The 16,907-nt window shown below is 50.2% G+C and overlaps 1 protein-coding gene across 2 annotated transcripts; it reads right to left on the minus strand.

Annotated features, from left to right (window-relative positions):
- Positions 1 to 118: 118 nt before the first annotated feature.
- CAPG (capping actin protein, gelsolin like) lies at positions 119 to 16,813 on the minus strand. Of its 2 annotated transcripts, XM_060268303.1 has the most exons (11): positions 16,701 to 16,726; positions 15,760 to 15,869; positions 11,847 to 11,880; positions 9,542 to 9,714; positions 8,704 to 8,858; positions 6,566 to 6,733; positions 4,788 to 4,937; positions 4,106 to 4,198; positions 2,880 to 3,012; positions 2,515 to 2,603; positions 119 to 841 (listed from the first exon to the last, which is right to left on the minus strand). In XM_060268303.1, the coding sequence occupies exons 3-11, from the start codon at positions 11,867 to 11,869 to the stop codon at positions 776 to 778; spliced, it is 1,050 nt and encodes a 349-aa protein (XP_060124286.1). In that variant the 5' UTR covers positions 11,870 to 11,880; positions 15,760 to 15,869; positions 16,701 to 16,726; the 3' UTR covers positions 119 to 775. The 2 variants fall into 2 exon arrangements, with proteins under 2 accessions (XP_060124286.1, XP_034995957.2); XM_035140066.2 differs by lacking the exon at positions 15,760 to 15,869 and having other exon boundaries at positions 16,701 to 16,813.
- Positions 16,814 to 16,907: the final 94 nt, after the last annotated feature.

Genomic DNA, 16,907 nt, shown 5'->3' on the forward strand with positions numbered 1-16,907 from the left:
TGTTTGTTTGTTATTATTCATTACAGTTCTGGAACAATCTGAGCCTGTTTTCGTGGTATTTTATGGGGGGGGAATTGACACTCCTGGAAAGCAGCAGGGGGTGGGGTGGGGTGGGGCAACAACCTTAGGACATTAGTGTGAATTTCTGCTATTTTTTTTTGTATGCCTTTTTACCTAATATGCACAGTTTAGCAAAGCGACTTCCCCCAGCACCATTCATTTTGTATGCTATCCTCGTACGCTTCCCCCGACTACAGTCTATGCATTCTTGTACACATTATTTGTCTGGACATCTGCCTTGCAAAATTCAGAGAAGGGCAAATTTTGAAGGCTTGCCATGTTTCAGTTCCTACATTGCTTCAGGAAGTGTGGGTTAGATAGGTTCACCCTCAAATGCAAAGTGAAATAAAATTTCCTCCCATCCATAGCAGAGTCAGACCATTGCTCCATCTTGCCCAAAATTATTTACTCTGACCAGCAGATGCTCTCCAGGGTCTTGGACAAGTGGAGGTCTTTCACTTCTCCTTCGGCCTGAGAGCCTTTTAAAGAAGAGATGCCAGGCACTGAACATGGGGTGTTCTGCATGGAGAGCATGTTCCCGGCTATGTGCCCCTTTTTCTGTGCCTGGAATATTGTGAATGAGTGAAAACGTAACTTCAGTCCAAAGAAGAATCTTAGGCCACAGTGGCTCCCTTTTAATAAGGCATAATGGTCGAAAACAGGCTAAGTGAGGCACATGAACGGAATATCGCCAGCTCAGGATGTCAACTCGGTTTCACTTCCAGTTTACAAAAAATTGTTTGAAGAGAGGACTTTCGCGGCCTTGGGGCAAGATTTCCACCTGGAAACAGGATAAAGGTGCGTGAGAAAAGGACACCTATGGCAGGCAGCCATCTATTATGGGTCTCCCACTCCTTCGTCCCTGAACACTGGCCATACTGGCTGGGGCCAATGGGAGCTGCAGTTAGAAACATCTGGAGGGTACCAAGTTGGATAGCCCTGGTGTAATGGTACACAATCATTGGCTTTATTCCAACCCCTCCCCTCTTTTCCCTTTTTGGCTTAAGAGCGGGGTACAAATGCTCTAAATAAATAAATGTTCACCAGTTGCCTGGAGCAGAGGAATCTGGCTGGGCAGGGGCATAGGAAGGGTGGTGCGAGGGCTGTGGCCTACCCCGGGTGTCATCCTTGAGGGGGGTGACAAAATGGCACACCGTGGGGGGCGGCACTTACTGTGGGGCCTGGCCTGCAGTGCGCCTGAGCCACGAGTCTCTCCTGGGAGTTACGTGGTGGCTCGGGGCCCCACGCTGCCTGAAATGGTAGCGTGGGGCCTGGGCAAATCGCTGGGGGCCACGGCACTTCCGTGGGTAGCTTGCCCCACCCCCACTGCTCCAGGTACCGGGAGCAGCTAGCTACGCCCCTGTGGCTGGGCACTGTGTGAACCAGGCTCCCTTGCTAGAGGGGCATTTGGTCTGTTCCATCAGGGCTGCTCAGGGCTGCTTCACCGGTGATCAAGTACATTGCAACATTCCCAGGTCTCATTTGGTCATCCTAAGGTGATGCACACATTAAGGGCTTGAAGTGCAGCTAATTTCTTTTACCCCACTGCATTTCAAGTTGTATTTGCACACTGCTGTGCACACCAGAGGGGGGGGTCTTCACCTGAAGCACATTGCAAGTTTTGTTTCCTCACACCTGCAACCCTTCCCAGCCACTGGCAGAGGAAGAGGAGTGCGGGGGGAGCGCACTGCCCCCGGCAGTGCAATCCCGGTAAGGTGCTAATCGTGGCTGCCCCCCCAACCGCGCTGGGCACCACGCCCCCAGGATGCGCACCAGCCATAGCTGCCAAGTCTCCCGTATTTCCCGGGAAACCCCCGTTTTTCCGGCTGTTCCCAGCCAAAAAAACGAACTTTTTTTGTTTTCCCCTGGTTTATTCTGGCACTGCGGCCATTTTGGAACTTGGCGGAGCATGCTCAGAAGCGACTTTTGATGCTGCTTTGCCCAGTTCCAAAATGGCTGCAGCGCGACTTCTGGTGCGGCGGCCATTTTGGAGCAGGGCAGAGCAGCATCAAAAGTCGCTTCTGAGCATGCTCCGCCCAGTTCCAAAATGGTGGCAGCGCTACTTCTGGTCTGCTACTTCTGGCCCCGCCCCACCTGCTCTCCGCCCCCCGGTGCCAGAGCATGAAGCTCTGCCACTGCTCCCAGCTCCCATTCACGAAGATGTTGCCTGCACACATGCAAAAGCTCTCTCAAATGTGCACACCTCAAGCTTAACGACGGCTTTTGTTTTCAAATCAGATAGAAGGTGGTTTGAGGGAAAATGCATCCAGCAGCAGCATTCCTCAATAAACTACAGGATAAATGTGGGTTGTGGCTAATGTCATGTGTGCAATACCCGGGGTAGGAGTGCACTGGAATCTGAGTAAATTAATTGCCTAAGTTTGGGGATATTTCCTTCATTTAGTAGAGCCTTCTGGAAACTTTGATAATGCTGCACAGCCTCTGCTTGCTTACCTGTGTGTTCAGGGGATACTTCATCTGAGTGATGAAGTCCTCAGCTACCTTAAGGGCTGCCTGTTGTTCCTGCTCATTTGCTCGGAGGCCTGCTCGAGGAAAGATGGAAAGATGGAAAAGGACGGGTCAGAAGAGCTGAGAGAGATCCATGTCTAATGCTGAGCAAGCAGAGAAGAGCTGGTGTTTACTGGGAAGGATGCGGCGGCGGGGGGGAAGCTAATATTCTTAGGAAGGAAGAAAACCGCCACTAAACCATCATGCCTTTCTCCAAAGACTTCTGGGAACTGTAGTTTGCCTTTCTGACTCACAGAGTCCCAACACCAAGTGTTGAGGCTGCTCTCATAGCAGTGTGTTTTGTGTCTCACCTTTCCAAACGTAGATTTTCCCACATAGCCCGTTGTCCAGGATGAAGCAATCATCTGTGATGAGGTGGTCCTGATGGAATGGACTGGACTCCGAGACCTTAGTCAGGCTCATTTTCCCCGTCATGTCCGATACCTGGGAGATGAGAAGAAAAGAGGAGCAAGTGCCTTAGTTGACATGAGACCATCCATGTGCGGCAGGACTTTGAGATGGTTGACCTACTTTGTTTACTACCAGAAGCTTAGGATCCACCAAACAGAGCCAAATGGCAGCTGGGGTGATGGTGGAGTTAGATGGTGGCTGCTGGGAAATAATGGGAGAGCCAGAGAAACACCTGGCTGAAACATTGTCATTAGATAGCATTCCAGCCCCTTCATCTCCCAGAACCCAGTGAGCCTTAAAAGTAGGAGAGCAAAGAGCTCAAAGATAGAGGGCAGGTAGCAGCACCCATAAAGGAGAAGATGAGAATGACACAGAGGTCCGTTCTGCCCGGACACTGAGGTCCAGCGCCGAGGGCCTTCTGGCGGTTCCCTCGCTATGAGAAGCCAAGTTACAGGGAACCAGGCAGAGGGCCTTCTCAGTAGTGGCACCCACCCTGTGGAACGCCCTCCCACCAGAGGTCAAAGAGAACAACAACTACCAGACCTTTAGAAGGCATCTCAAGGCAGCCCTGTTTAGGGAAGCTTTTAATGTTTGATGTTTAATGTCTGATGGATTTCTGTATTGTAATATTTTGTTGGAAGCCGCCCAGAGTGGCTGGGGGAACCCGGCCAGATGGGCGGGGTATAAATAATAAATTATTATTATTATTATAAATGAGGAAGTGGGAGAGATGGGGGGTGGAGATTCACTCAAGACAACGACATTATCCAAGAGTAGGGTTGCCAGACTCAATAGTGGACAGGACTTCTGTGCCTTTAATTACCCTGCTCTCTTTTGAGTCTGGAAACCTTAAAGAGAAACCAGCAGACCCTTTGCTTGGAAATTAAACAAAGGGTCTGCTGGTTTCTCTTTAAGGTTTCCAGACTCAAAAGAGAGCAGGGCAATTAAAGGCACAGAAGTCCTGTCCTCTATTGAGTCTGGCAACCCTATCCAAGAGGCTGGGTTCTATAGCCTCTCTCTGTAAAAGTTTGAAATAAAAAAGGACAGTAAGAAACTTTCCCTTGCCTTTATACTTTCCTGAGCAACTAGCCAGGAGCTACTGACAGCAGCGTGACAGGTTTGTTACCTTATAAAGTACAGCGGCAACTGCATTTTTCCGATCAGCCATGACATCTTCCTCTGGACTGCCCTCTTTCAGAGCTGGTTTAGGACCCAGGACCTAGAAAAAGACAGCGGCAGGTCATGCTGACACCCAGCTTCCAGACGTTTCATTTCTGGGCTCATTACCCCACCTGTGTGCTTTGCTTGGCAATGACAAAAGGATGAGTTGCAGTGGCAGAGAGAAGGTCTTCTGCTCAATCCCCAGCAGGAGAGAAGGAGGGGTGGGATCCTGGAGACAGTACTAAACTAGATGTACCAATGGACTGAACTAGCATAAGGCAACTTCCTAAAATTGGGGAGAACATTGTTTGCACACAGAAGGTTCGGGTCCAATCCAGTGCATCTCTAGTGTTGCTGTTTTTAAAGGGTCCAACTCCAGTCAGCCCAAACAAAGCATTGCCAATGAGTAGGAATGATGAGAGTTGTAAACCAAAAACTTCTGGAGGGCCGCCTTTCAATATGAAATTAAGAAGCCAAAACTCGGCCCATATCTCAGACCCTCCTCTGGCATGGGCTTTTATATCCCACCAAGCCAAGACAGGCCCCAGCTCCAGCTTGATGCCAAGAACTTAATTAATGCCCATCTGCTTCCTAGACACCAACCCACAGCTTCCCCAAAACTTTTCCCTCTCTTACAAGGAACTTACCGCTATCATCTCAGCCGGCTCTTCGCCATCTGCAATTATCTCCACTTTGGCTTTCCCCTTCCTCTCGCTATCCCGAATTGCTGTCGCTAAATCCCGGGCTTTGTTGCGCTCTAGAATGTTGGATTTGCTGCCACACCAAGTGAAGATGTTCTGAAAGGAGAGGCCAAGAGGAGAAACCTTCTCAATCCATTTGCGGCCAGAACACCTTGCCTCATGCAACTCATCCATGTGCTTCCCCCGTCCACCCCACATCCAGAACACCCACCACGATCCCACACAAAGGAGCGCATTTCTTTCCGCCCAATGCATGTAGCTGTGTACTCTCCCAACTAGGGATGTTTGAGAATTATGTTGGAAATGGAAACAGGAGCGAGACTTGCTGCAATTCTCCTTTTTGACAGGGGTCAGAAATGAAAATGACCCAAGCGAGTATGAGCATTTGCTATCGTTTTCTTAGTTTGTGAACATCATATAAATAATTGCATTGTTTTCTGCTTTGTCTTTGATGCTTCCCTTCCACTGAAATTGATAATGCAATTAATTGCATTAGTTTCAGATATAGCAAATAGCAAGACAAACTATGTAGGTCTTAAGGGAAGCTGAATTGCGGTGGGAAGAGGGCTGACGGTGATGAACACAGAACTGGGGTGCAAAGAGCTGCCTCCTTACATCCCTATTCACAGGCCATTAGCAGAACATGCTAGCCCATATTCCAAACATGTATGTTCCCTCTCTCTTCCCCACAGCACCATCAACATTGTCCACGAGGGAGGCAGTAATGCTTCTGAATACCAATTGCTGGAAACTGCAGGAGGAGCATAGCTGCCAAGTCTCCCGTTTCCCCCAGGAAATCCCCGTTTTTCCAGCTGTTCCTAGCTGAAAAAACAGATTTTTTTGTTTCCCCCCGGTTTATTCTGGCGTGGCGGCCATTTTGGAACTGGTCGGAGCATGCTCAGAAGTGACTTTTGATGCTGCTCTGCCCAGTTCCAAAATGGCTGCAGTGCGACTTCTGGCGTGGCGGCCATTTTGGAACTGGGCAAAGCAGCACCAAAAGTCACTTCTGAGCATGCTCCGTCCAGTTCCAAAATGGCGGCAGCGCTACTTCCGGTCTGCTATTTCCGGCCCGGTCCCTTATTTCTCTGACAGCAACTTGGCAGGTATGAGGAGGAGAGATTGTTCTTACACTCCGGTCCATCTTGTGGGTTTGCCAGGGGCATCTGGTTGGCCACTGTGAGAACAGGATGCAAGACTAGATGGGCCATTGGGCTGATCCAGCATGCTCCTCTTATGCTCTTAACATTATTTAATGTATGTGCCACTGAAACGCCAAAATAGTGGTTTACGTGCGAAAAACAAATGGAGCAAACATTAAAAGATAAGCAACCGTAATTAACACCACACACACACACACACACCATAAAAATGTTAAAACATAAACGTTTGTACAGTAATTAGAATACAGTGGTACCTCGGGTTACGAACCATCCTACTTACGAACACTTTGATTACGAACTCTGCAAACCTGGAAGTAGGTGCTCCAGGTTGCGAACTTTGCCCCCCGGAATACGAACGTAATCTACTTCCGGGGCCGTGGGAGGCCTTTGTAGGGAATGCATGCCTCGGGTTAAGAACGCTTCAGGTTAAGAATGACTTCTGGAATGAATTAACCCGAGGTACCACTGTATGAAAAAAAAATCACACATTAAAAACAACACAGCAATTATAAATAGGAGACACAGGTCAAGAGAGGTTTCCACTCCTCCTCTTTTCAGGCTCACCTCTCCTAGATCCAGGATAAAGCAGTCGCCGGTGTTAAAACTAGCCCAGTTCAGTTCTTTTTCAGTGGCCCGGATATTCTTTTTTCCCTTCACCTGGTAGAGTTTGCGAATAGCACTGGGTTGCTGGCTGGCCTGGGTTCTGTTAAAGGCAGATTCCACACCTCCTTCCTGTGGAGCACAGACAAAAGAGGTTGAGGTCTACAAGGAAGCAGGAGGAGGCTGGACTTTGGGGTGGTGAAGGGGATAGGTTCCTTGAGATAAGCTGCTTATTTGTTTATCGCGAGAGGCAGTGACTGGCCCGAGTCACCCAGGGAGTTTCATGGACAAGCAGGGATCCAAACCCTGGTCACCAAGGTCCAACACTCCAACCACTACACCACGCTATTTTATATGTTTTTAAAGATATAGCCTTTTTAAAGAGGCAATTTCTGAGTCGTTTACAGGTGGCACTGCTGTTACACTATTCCATCCGCCCTGAATTTGGCAGATTCAGCTAGAATGAGGCTACTGCTTTCCACAGCTTTGTACGTTGTGGTTTTTGTGAGTTTACTAGACCACAGAAGAAGACCAGTTCCTGGTCAAAATGCATCGGTTGTTTGTCATTTCTACTAGAGGTCTTCAGCTGTTTTTGGACTACAACTCCCATCATCCCTAGCTAGCAAGACAGGGATGATGGGAATTGTAGCCTGAAAACAGCTGGAGACCCAAGGTTGGGAAACACTGCTCTAGAGCAACCATTGCCCCCCTGGACCCCTCCAGGTGTTTGGACTACAACTCCCGTCAGCCCGAGCCAGTGTAGGGAGTTGTAGTCCAAAACATCTGGATGGTGCCAGGGTGGCAAAAGGCTGCTGTAGAGACACAAGAAGCTGCTTGCTTTTAAGGTTTGCGATTGTAAGCTTTGTCATATGAATTTGTACGGTGTTTGTGAAATTGTTATTTACTTACTGTATTGGCCCGAATAGAAGACGCGCCCTCAAATAAGCAGCACTTTTAAAATTCAAGAATTCTTTGCGGATGTGACCCGCCTCCCGGCACTACCGCCCTGAAAAGGGAGGGGGGCACCAGCACTTGGTTTCGAGCATGCTGCATGCCCACCTCCTGGCACTCCCTGCTCTACCTCCCCCAAGCCAGCGCCGGCCACCCCCCACCCCCCGTTCAGGGCGGTAGTGCCGGGAGGCAGGCGCACAGTGCTCGGTTTCGAATATAAGCCACACTTTAACTTTCAACAGTCGGAATTTGCGGCTCATATTTGGGTCAATATGGTATTTTGATTCCACATACCCAGTGCTCCCCCGGGGGTATTCAAGGGCATGCAGTACCGACACCTCCCCCCAGAAGAAAAGCACTCTGCACCTAACTTCTCTGTTGCTCTTGAGCATCTTTATGCATAGCTGCCAAGTACCCTGTTTTCCCCGGGAAACCCCCGTTTTTACTTACCTTTTCCCGGTGGTCCCCCGTATCACTTCGTCTACCGTTTTTCTCCATTATTTTCTCCTGCCGGCGGCCATTTTTTTCTTTCCGATTTGCCCTTCTATGGGCACCAACAATGGCCACCGCCGGCTTCAAAAGTCACATCTACGCATGTCCGGAAGTGCATAGACACGACTACCGGTGTCGGCCATTTTTGGTGCCCATAGATGGGCGGAGCGACACCGGAAGTTGCATCAACACACTTCCTGACGTGCGTACAAGTGACATTCGAAGCCGGCGGCGGCCATTTTTGGTGCCCATAGAAGGGCAAAGCGACATCGGAAGTTACGTCGACGCAACTTCCGGTGTCACACGGCTGCCGGTCCCGGATTCTGCAGTCCGGGACTTGGAAGGTAAGTCTTTATGGCTTGCCTGTCAAGGTGGTAGATATGGCTTTCTTGCTTCCCCACATCGTGCTTCATTGGGGATGCCTCTCCCTTTCCCCTCTTTCTTCCTATTCTTTTCCTTCCCTCCCATGGACGTCCAACATGGCAATTGGGCTCATATGCCTCTTTATCCAGCCTGGGCAGATAAACGTGGAACAAATGAGCACGTGATTTGTTGCCTAAGCCTTCTTTCATAAGATGACTGTGCTGACGATTGGCAGGGGTGCTCCCAGGTGATCGAAGCAGCAACCTGAAAAACTGGTTAGGTTGGGCCTGTCTTACCTGGTATTTGATGCCGTGGGGGAAGTACTCCATGAAAATGTCGGACTCATTGCCCTGCACCTCCCGGTACTGGATAGGTTTTTCTTTCAGGAAGAAGTTGAGGTTGGTGGAGAGCAGAGCACAGGCTCCCTGTTCATCCCGGGAGGAGTTCTGGCCTGGTTGACAGGGAGAGAGCAGTTATTTGATAGGAATCATTCCAGCTCCACTTCTGATGGATATTCCCAGGATAATTCTTGTGTAGACCACTCCCTCAAATAGCAAACTTGGGTGCTGAGCACTGACAGAAATGAGACCAAAATAGGGCCACTGGAAAACAAGAGGGTAGCATGAGCATGCTCAGATAAACCTTCAGGCTTGCAGAAGTTCAAAAGGAGCATTTGAAAAAACCCAAGGGGGAGGCAACAGCTCATTGAGAACTAAGAAGGACTTGGGGTGCACACAGGGAGAGGAGGAAAAAGTCCTGTTACACAAGCATAAATCCTTCTGCCGACAGGAAATGTTATTTGGATACTGCCTAACAACAACAACAACATGGAAGAGAGATTTCCCTAAACTCCAATAGGTACAACCTGCGTCCCACATGTCATGGTGTGTTAAGATCTAGTGTTGCCAAAAAACAAAACAAAATAAACCAACTCAGCAACTTTGGGGGTGATCTTGAAATATGGCAACCCTATAAGATCACTTTTTTCATATCCTGATGTGTGTCACTTCCTCATGTTTTAATATTTGGCTCAGGAGAAAGTGAGGATGGAGGCTGCTTTCCTACTGAATCAGCCCACAGATGGGTTCTGCATATGGATAATTCGTCTCAACTGTGCCAAGCCTTGCTGCTTACCAATCCAGATGTGCACACTGGACTGCTCCTCCGGTCCATTGTGAAGAACCAGGTAAGAATCCCCAGAATAGAATATGCCTTTCATCTCTTCTGGTACCGACACGGGCTTCATCTTCTCCACTCGCCAGATGTGGAGGCCTGGCTCCTTTACCGAAGCATCGAAGGGCGAGCCACTGCCATGCAAAAAAGGAAGAAAGCAATGAATTGCAAGACAGAAGGGACAGGACAGGATGAAATCAAAGGAACAGGCAGTAAGATGCAAGTAGAGAAGGAGGAGCGAAAAGGAAGAGAGACTTCAAAGAGGACAAGATGAAAAGGGATGGATCAGTGCTGGGGAACCCGTGCTCCTCCAGATGTTGTTGGACTACAGCTACCCTTCATTCTTAATCATTTACCATGATAGCTGGGACAGATGATGTTGGAAGTACAACAGCAGGGATCATTCAGTTTGTTAAGGGTTAATTCTGTTGACAGTCAGCCGACCAGGGGGTGGTGGAGGAAATGTTGCCTTGCAACCAGTCAGAATGGCATGATCCTTGCTGAGGTCATTTGTGCTCTGTCTGTTTAGTTCTGAAGGAGTTCCCCACCCCCTGTATGTGCTTAGGAATGTCTGGCCCTACTCTGAACAAGGCCTGTAAATAAGGCAAGAAATCTCTGTTTATTTCTTCCCATATTATTTACTGCTTTTTTGTTGTTTCTTTTCTCAGCATCTTTTCTCTCTGGACTCCATCTGCATTATTCAAGTAATTCTGATACCAGATGAGAGCTGGAGTCAAACCATGACTGGATCGAGACTCATTAAAAAAAGAAGAAGAAGTTTCAGGAAAATCTCCTAATGGGAAATCACGTTGGAGAAAGACGGAACTCCACAGCACCATCAGGTGTCACAGTGTTAGAATGCATTTAAAATGCTTTTTTTTTTTTTTTACTAATGCAGCTGAATCACGTGTCTGGAGAAGCAGCATTTCTCTGCCCTTGAGATACAAGGTGAATCCAGGTGAGGAGAGAGGATGAGGGAGGAAAGAGGGAGACCAGACTGTTTACACGATGCATGTTGGGATCTACTTGGTTGTTTGTTTAACTAGCATCTCAAGGTCCATGAACTGGAGGTCCATGAGCTGGAGTCAGATGCAAAATGGTAGCATAGTGGTAGAGCCAATTACCTTCTGAACCTCAAATTGGGGAACCTTCCACTGAGGAACAAACTAGTATGGGTGCTTCCTGATGACCTGTTTATTGAACATTCATCCCAATTTGTCTGCAGGGAAGCAGGGGCGTAGCCAGGATCAAAATTAGGGGGGCAAGGGGCAGGGCCAAGGCACAGGGGAGGGGCCACAGTGGGGCAAGGAAAGCCATGGTCGTTCAGGGGCGAGGGAGGGGGCGCCAGGATCAGCCCAAAATCGGGCTGCTCCGACCCCCTCCTCCCCCTCCTCGACAGGCAGGGGCGAGGGGGCAGCAGGATCAGCCCAAAATCGGGCTGCTCTGACCCCCTCCTCCCCCTACGCGATAGGCAGGGGCGAGGGCACGCCAGGATCAGCCCGAAATCGGGCTGTTCCGATCCCCTCCCCCCCCTACGCGATCGCCGGGGCAGGTGGAGGGAAAGCTGGCTTTCCCTCCACCCGCCCCACAGCCAGCAAGGGAGAAGGGAGACGTCCCTTCTAGCCGGCTGGCTGTGGGGCGGGTGGAGGGAAAGCCCCAGAGCCGCGCAAAGCTCCCTTCTCCCTAGTTGGCTGTGGGGTGGGCGGAGGGAAAGCCAGCCAAACGCTTTGCGCGGCTCTGGGGCTTTCCCTCCACCCGCCCCACAGCCAGCCAGGGAGAAGGGAGACGGCAGCGGGCGGCGGGGTAGGCTGGCCAGCGGCCCTGCTTCTGGGGGGGCAACTGCCCCCTCCTGCCCCCCTACCTACGCCCATGCAGGGAAGTTTGATGGCATCAACCATTCAATTAGTATTTCTTCTGATTTGTTTGCAGAGAGGTTAGATGACATTGTGTCAAAACAAGAGTTATTCCACACTTTCCAGGGCATTTCCACATCATTTTCATTATTGCAAAAAGTCCAGCATTTCGGGGGAGTGGGTTTGTTGCGCAAGACCTCCCAACCAATTATAATTGTGCGAGCTAAATTTACCCGGTTTGTGATTCCATCCCACCCGAAAACAACAACAGTCTAGGAGTGCCCTACATAGTAAACAAGCTTTTTTTTTTTTTAAAGGTGTTTAAACTAGCCGATTTTACACTAAATAAAACACAGTTCCAGGGAGCCTGTCTGGAACATGCTGGTGGATGGGAAGTGAAAGAATATCATTACCTTTTGGGCAGTGATGTGTACATGGTTCTGGGATCTGCAGAGAAAGAAAAATCTCAAGGTTATCACGCTTGGAACAGAGCAGTCCACCCACAGATTGCTACCACCCTGAATGAGACAGGGGACATAGCTCAATGAGAAGTACATGCTTGGCAAGGAGAATATTGAAGGTTGACTGTTGAATCAGTGGTGCGGTTAAGCATTTTTTGATTTTGGACCAGATATCTCTTTGGGTGTTTGGGGGCGCTTGAAAGGACAGTGTATCATATATCCGGGGGGGGGGACTACGTCCTTCCCTATATTCCCTCTTGTATGTTAGGATCAGCAGAGGGCACCTTCTCATAGTTCATCTGCCCTTGAAAGCTCAGGGATGGCTGACCTGGGACAGGGCCTTCCTTGTGGCAGCCCCTTAGCTGTGGAATTCCCTACCTACAGAGTTGTGTCTGGTACCTTCACTATACAGCCTTTGTCAATTTCTGGAGATACAGTTCTCTTACTGGCCTTTGACACCTAATATATATATGTGTGAGTGGAAACTGATTGCAAATGGCTTCAACTGATTTTTAATACCGTGTTTCCCACATTTTAAGACACCGTCTTATATTTATTTTACCCAAGAAAATAAGCCTATGGCTTATTTTCGGGGGGTGTCTTTTTAATTTTTTTTTAACTGTAATTACGGCAGCCAGCGTTGCTGCTGCTGGGTTCCGGAGGCAGCCTGCAGGGTCGGTGCCCAGCTGCGCCGGTGCTGGACACTGGAGAGAGCAGGAGACTGAGCAGCCACTGCGGCATCGCGCTGCCAGAGACTCGCAGCCACTGAGGAGCTTGCGGCGCCGGGGCTTGCGGGCGGCTCTCGCCTTTCCGCCCTTTCTCCTGCTCCCGGGGGAGACGTGGCTTCTATTCCCCATTGCCAAGGAAACAGCCCGGGGGAGAGACGCCAGAGCTGAGGCGCCCCCCGCCCGCGGATCCCACGTGCCGCCGAAAACGGCAATGCTTAGGGCCCCCCACTCCTCGCCCGAAGTGGAGTAAGGCCCCCCGAGCGGTCCAGGGCTTGCTTCCGAATGCGCAGGGACAGGACTGCGCTGTTAAACTCTTTGCAAACTCCTTGCCCAAAAGAAAGCTGTCCTGCAGAGTGCCGGATCGAGGAGCCGGTCTGCAGAGTCAGCGCCCAGCAGCGCGGCGCTGGATTGAGGAGGCGGTGCTTCGTGCGGAGCTGCTGGGCGCCGACCCGGCAGGCCGCTTCCTCGATCCGGCGGCCTCCCGGGTTGGCGCCCAGCAGCGCCGCGCGGAGCACCGGATCGAGGAAGCGGCCTGCCGGGTCGGCGCTGGATTGAGGAGGCGGTGCTTCGTGCGGAGCTGCTGGGCGCCGACCCGGCAGGCCGCTTCCTCGATCCGGTGCTCCGCGCGGCGCTGCTGGGCGCCCACCCGGGAGGCCGCCGGATCGAGGAAGCGGCCTGCCGGGTCGGCGCCCAGCAGCTCCGCACGAAGCACCGCCTCCTCAATCCAGCGCCGCGCTGCTGGGCGCTGACTCTGCAGACCGGCTCCTCGATCCGGCACTCTGCAGGACAGCTTTCTTTTGGGCAAGGAGTTTGCAAAGAGTTTAACAGCGCAGTCCTGTCCCTGCGCATTCGGAAGCAAGCCCTGGACCGCTCGGGGGGCCTTACTCCACTTCGGGCGAGGAGTGGGGGGCCCTAAGCATTGCCGTTTTCGGCGGCACGTGGGATCCGCGGGCGGGGGGCGCCTCAGCTCTGGCGTCTCTCCCCCGGGCTGTTTCCTTGGCAATGGGGAATAGAAGCCACGTCTCCCCCGGGAGCAGGAGAAAGGGCGGCAAGGCGAGAGCCGCCTGCAAGCCCCGGCGCCGCAAGCTCCTCAGTGGCTGCGAGTCTCTGGCAGCGCAATGCCACAGTGGCTGCTCAGTCTCCTCTCTCCCATGCCCAGCGCTGCTGGGAGCCGACCCTGCAGGCATGGCTTATTTTCGGGGTATGTCTTATATTTTACAAAGGCTTTAAAATCCTGCCATGGCTTATATTATGACTCCGTCTTAAAAAGGGGGAAACACGGTATTACTACTACTACATTTCTGTTTTATTACAATATTGTAGTTTTATATTATTGTAACAGGGACCTAATAGTGAAGGCCTGGTAAGAAATCCAATTGATGCTGATGCTACAACTGGAACATCCCCGGTTCCCCATCCTTGGTCTTGTCTCTTCCTTGGTCTTCCTTCCTTCGTCCGTTATGTAAAATATTCTGTGTAGCATGGAATACCTGGCTGCTAACATTGCTGGCAAATAAGCTTACAGAAGGTAGTGAGGGCCACTGGCTCAGAGGGCTTTCCAATGGGGCTTAGACAACTTCCTGGAGTATTGGTTTACTTCCATTAATTGATTCATCATTCATTCATTAATCGCTTCCCATGAAACATTCCAAAGGGATTCAACAATTAAAAAACCCATCAACAATAAAAGCATATATAAATACAGTTCCTAGCACGATGAAGAAAAAAGCTAGGATAATAAATCTCCACTAATTGGGAATGGGAGGTCCAAAAGGCACCCAAAAGACAAATATGGCCCTGTCTGAGATATAATGAGAGGGAGTTCTGAAGGGTGGGTTTCACCACACTAAAAGGTCCCATAACTATATCATACAGAACAGGCTTCCTAATATGATGGTATCTGAGGTGGCCTTCTCTCCTGCAGAGCACAGTGATCAGTTGGGTAAATAGGGCACGGTATTTTAGGAATCCTGCTTCTGAGCTCTATAAGGCAGCATTTCTCAACTGCTGTTCCGCGGCACACTAGTGTGCCGCGAGACGCTGGCTGGTGTGCCGCGACATGCCGCGACGAGAAGGGCGATTTGCATTGTCATGTGCCTGGCGGCCGCCAATAAACACCACTAACCCGCCGGAAAGGAAGCCGGACGGGTCACGACGCGGAGCGAGCGCAGCTCTCAACAGCCACCACCACAGGAGGATGAGCTGGATGAGCTCAACCTGAAACTTGCTGAGCAAAGGATTGTGCTGGCAGAGAAATCAGCGGCTTGTGAAGCCTTATTACAGGAGATTGCAACCAACACAGCAATTGGCAAGTGTTTCTTACAGTCATAATTATATAGTCAATATAGGGCGGCACAGAGTTAAGTTTTTTAACTTTTTAAATGGTGGTGTGCCTCGTGATTTTTTTCATGGAACAAGTGTGCCTTGGCCCAAAAAAGGTTGAGAAACACTGGTATAAGGCTTTGGGTACCAGCATTAGCACCTTGAACTTAGCCCAGCAAGAAATTGGCCTCCAGGGTACTTTCAGCAGTGCTGCAATATTCTGCGCCAATGAGCAGTCAGAACATGCAATTTTGTACTAGGTGCAGCTTCTGGGTCAACCTAAGGGGCAGCCCCACATAGGGTGCACTACAGTAGTCCAGCCTGGAGGTTACTACAGCACACAGATGACAGTGGCCAGGTTTGTTTGTGATCACTGGCTACAATGGCTAAATGTCAAGGTCAAGGGGAGCATTTTTTGCACTCCATGGGGGCGAGATGATCTTCATGCTACCCTTAGAATTTCTTTGAAGCATTTGACTGGTTGCCATGGGAGGCAAGACTCCGGGCCAAAAAGACCTTGATCTAATTCAGCAGGGCTCCTCTTCCTAAGTCCTTGTTTAAATACTGCCTTTCAGCCTTATTTGCAAAGTTAGCAGCCAGCTGTGGCTGATCATGTCCCAGGGGCATGGAAATGACTGAAGCAACCAGCCTTGGGTTTTGCAATGCGCTTTAAGCTCAGAAAAGTATGCTTAGGTCACATGCTCCCCATTGCCACATTGATAGCTTCTGATTGGGGGGGGGGAGAGAAAATGCCAATCTGTTGCAATGGGGAAGGGCAGTTGGGCCAGTTGATGCTAACTTCCCCATTTACTTACCGGTATTTACTTATTTAAAAGCAAGAAAGTTCTCAGCAAGAACAGACGCCTAGATCAGGGGCAGATCTCATGCTCTGTGCATTGTATTCAGGCAAAGATCCTCTTCACACCTAATAGGGGAAGGGTTACTGGAGGCTGGCACATTAGGGCAAAACTCTTTCTCTTCATCTCCTACCTAATCCTTTTAATACAGCGGGGAAAGGCCTACAGGAATAGGAACAAAGAAAACTGGTCCCACCTGATCCCATCTGCAATGGGCTAAGAGGCTCCTCTTGTTCCAAGCTACTGCTTGGAACTGGGGATATACTGCAACATTTTGCTGCAGGTCCCCACTTGTTTCGATCTGTTCTAATGAATCAGCCAGCCACAAAAATGGAAATACAGGTGGAGGTTATGCTAGTACAGGTACTTGAATTACCAGGGGTAGAGAAATGACAGGGGTGGGCAGCCCCCTTTTTTGTGACGGTCCCATTAGCTACTGTTTTTAGAAAGCTTAAAGGAGGGAGGAATGATTGACTACAATTGGAAGGAGTTGCAGGGCGGCTTGTGAATTAAATTGCCCCACCCTAGACACGCACAAACACACACCCCTTTCCCCTCAGAATATTGACTGGCAATTTGCTGAAGGAGGGAGGTGTTGCACACACCAAACATTAACAGTGCACCCCCTGCAATGAATCCTGGGAACTGCAGTTTACCCCTCCCAGAGGTACAATTCCGAGAATGCTTGGCAAGCTACCACTCCCAGGATTTTTGGGGAGGGATGTGCGAGGTGTGGAGAGACAGAACAAAGCGGCCAGGAACTGCTTGTGCAAATTCATCTGGGCTGCTTGCAAATATCTTTGCCTGCAAGCCTAATCTTTTCCACAAGCAGCCTTTCAGCCCTAGCATAAGTTTTAAACATCTGCACAGCGCAGGAGAAGAGGTTTTCATCCACTCACCAAGACGGGTCCACTCCCCGGCAGCCTCTGCTAAAGCAAAACTTTTCAGAAGAGTAATATTAGATTTCCTGGGCGGGGACTTTCCTGCCTATTGAAGCTTTTCATTGCCTCACTTCTTTCATGGCTGCAGGGGAAAGGAGAAAAAAATGTGGGCGCGGAGAAGAATGACTCACTTCACTTTTGATCTGCCACCATTCTGCTCTTCCT

This window comes from Zootoca vivipara, chromosome 15, assembly GCF_963506605.1.
Source record: "Zootoca vivipara chromosome 15, rZooViv1.1, whole genome shotgun sequence".
In the NCBI taxonomy this organism is placed as follows: domain Eukaryota; kingdom Metazoa; phylum Chordata; class Lepidosauria; order Squamata; family Lacertidae; genus Zootoca; species Zootoca vivipara.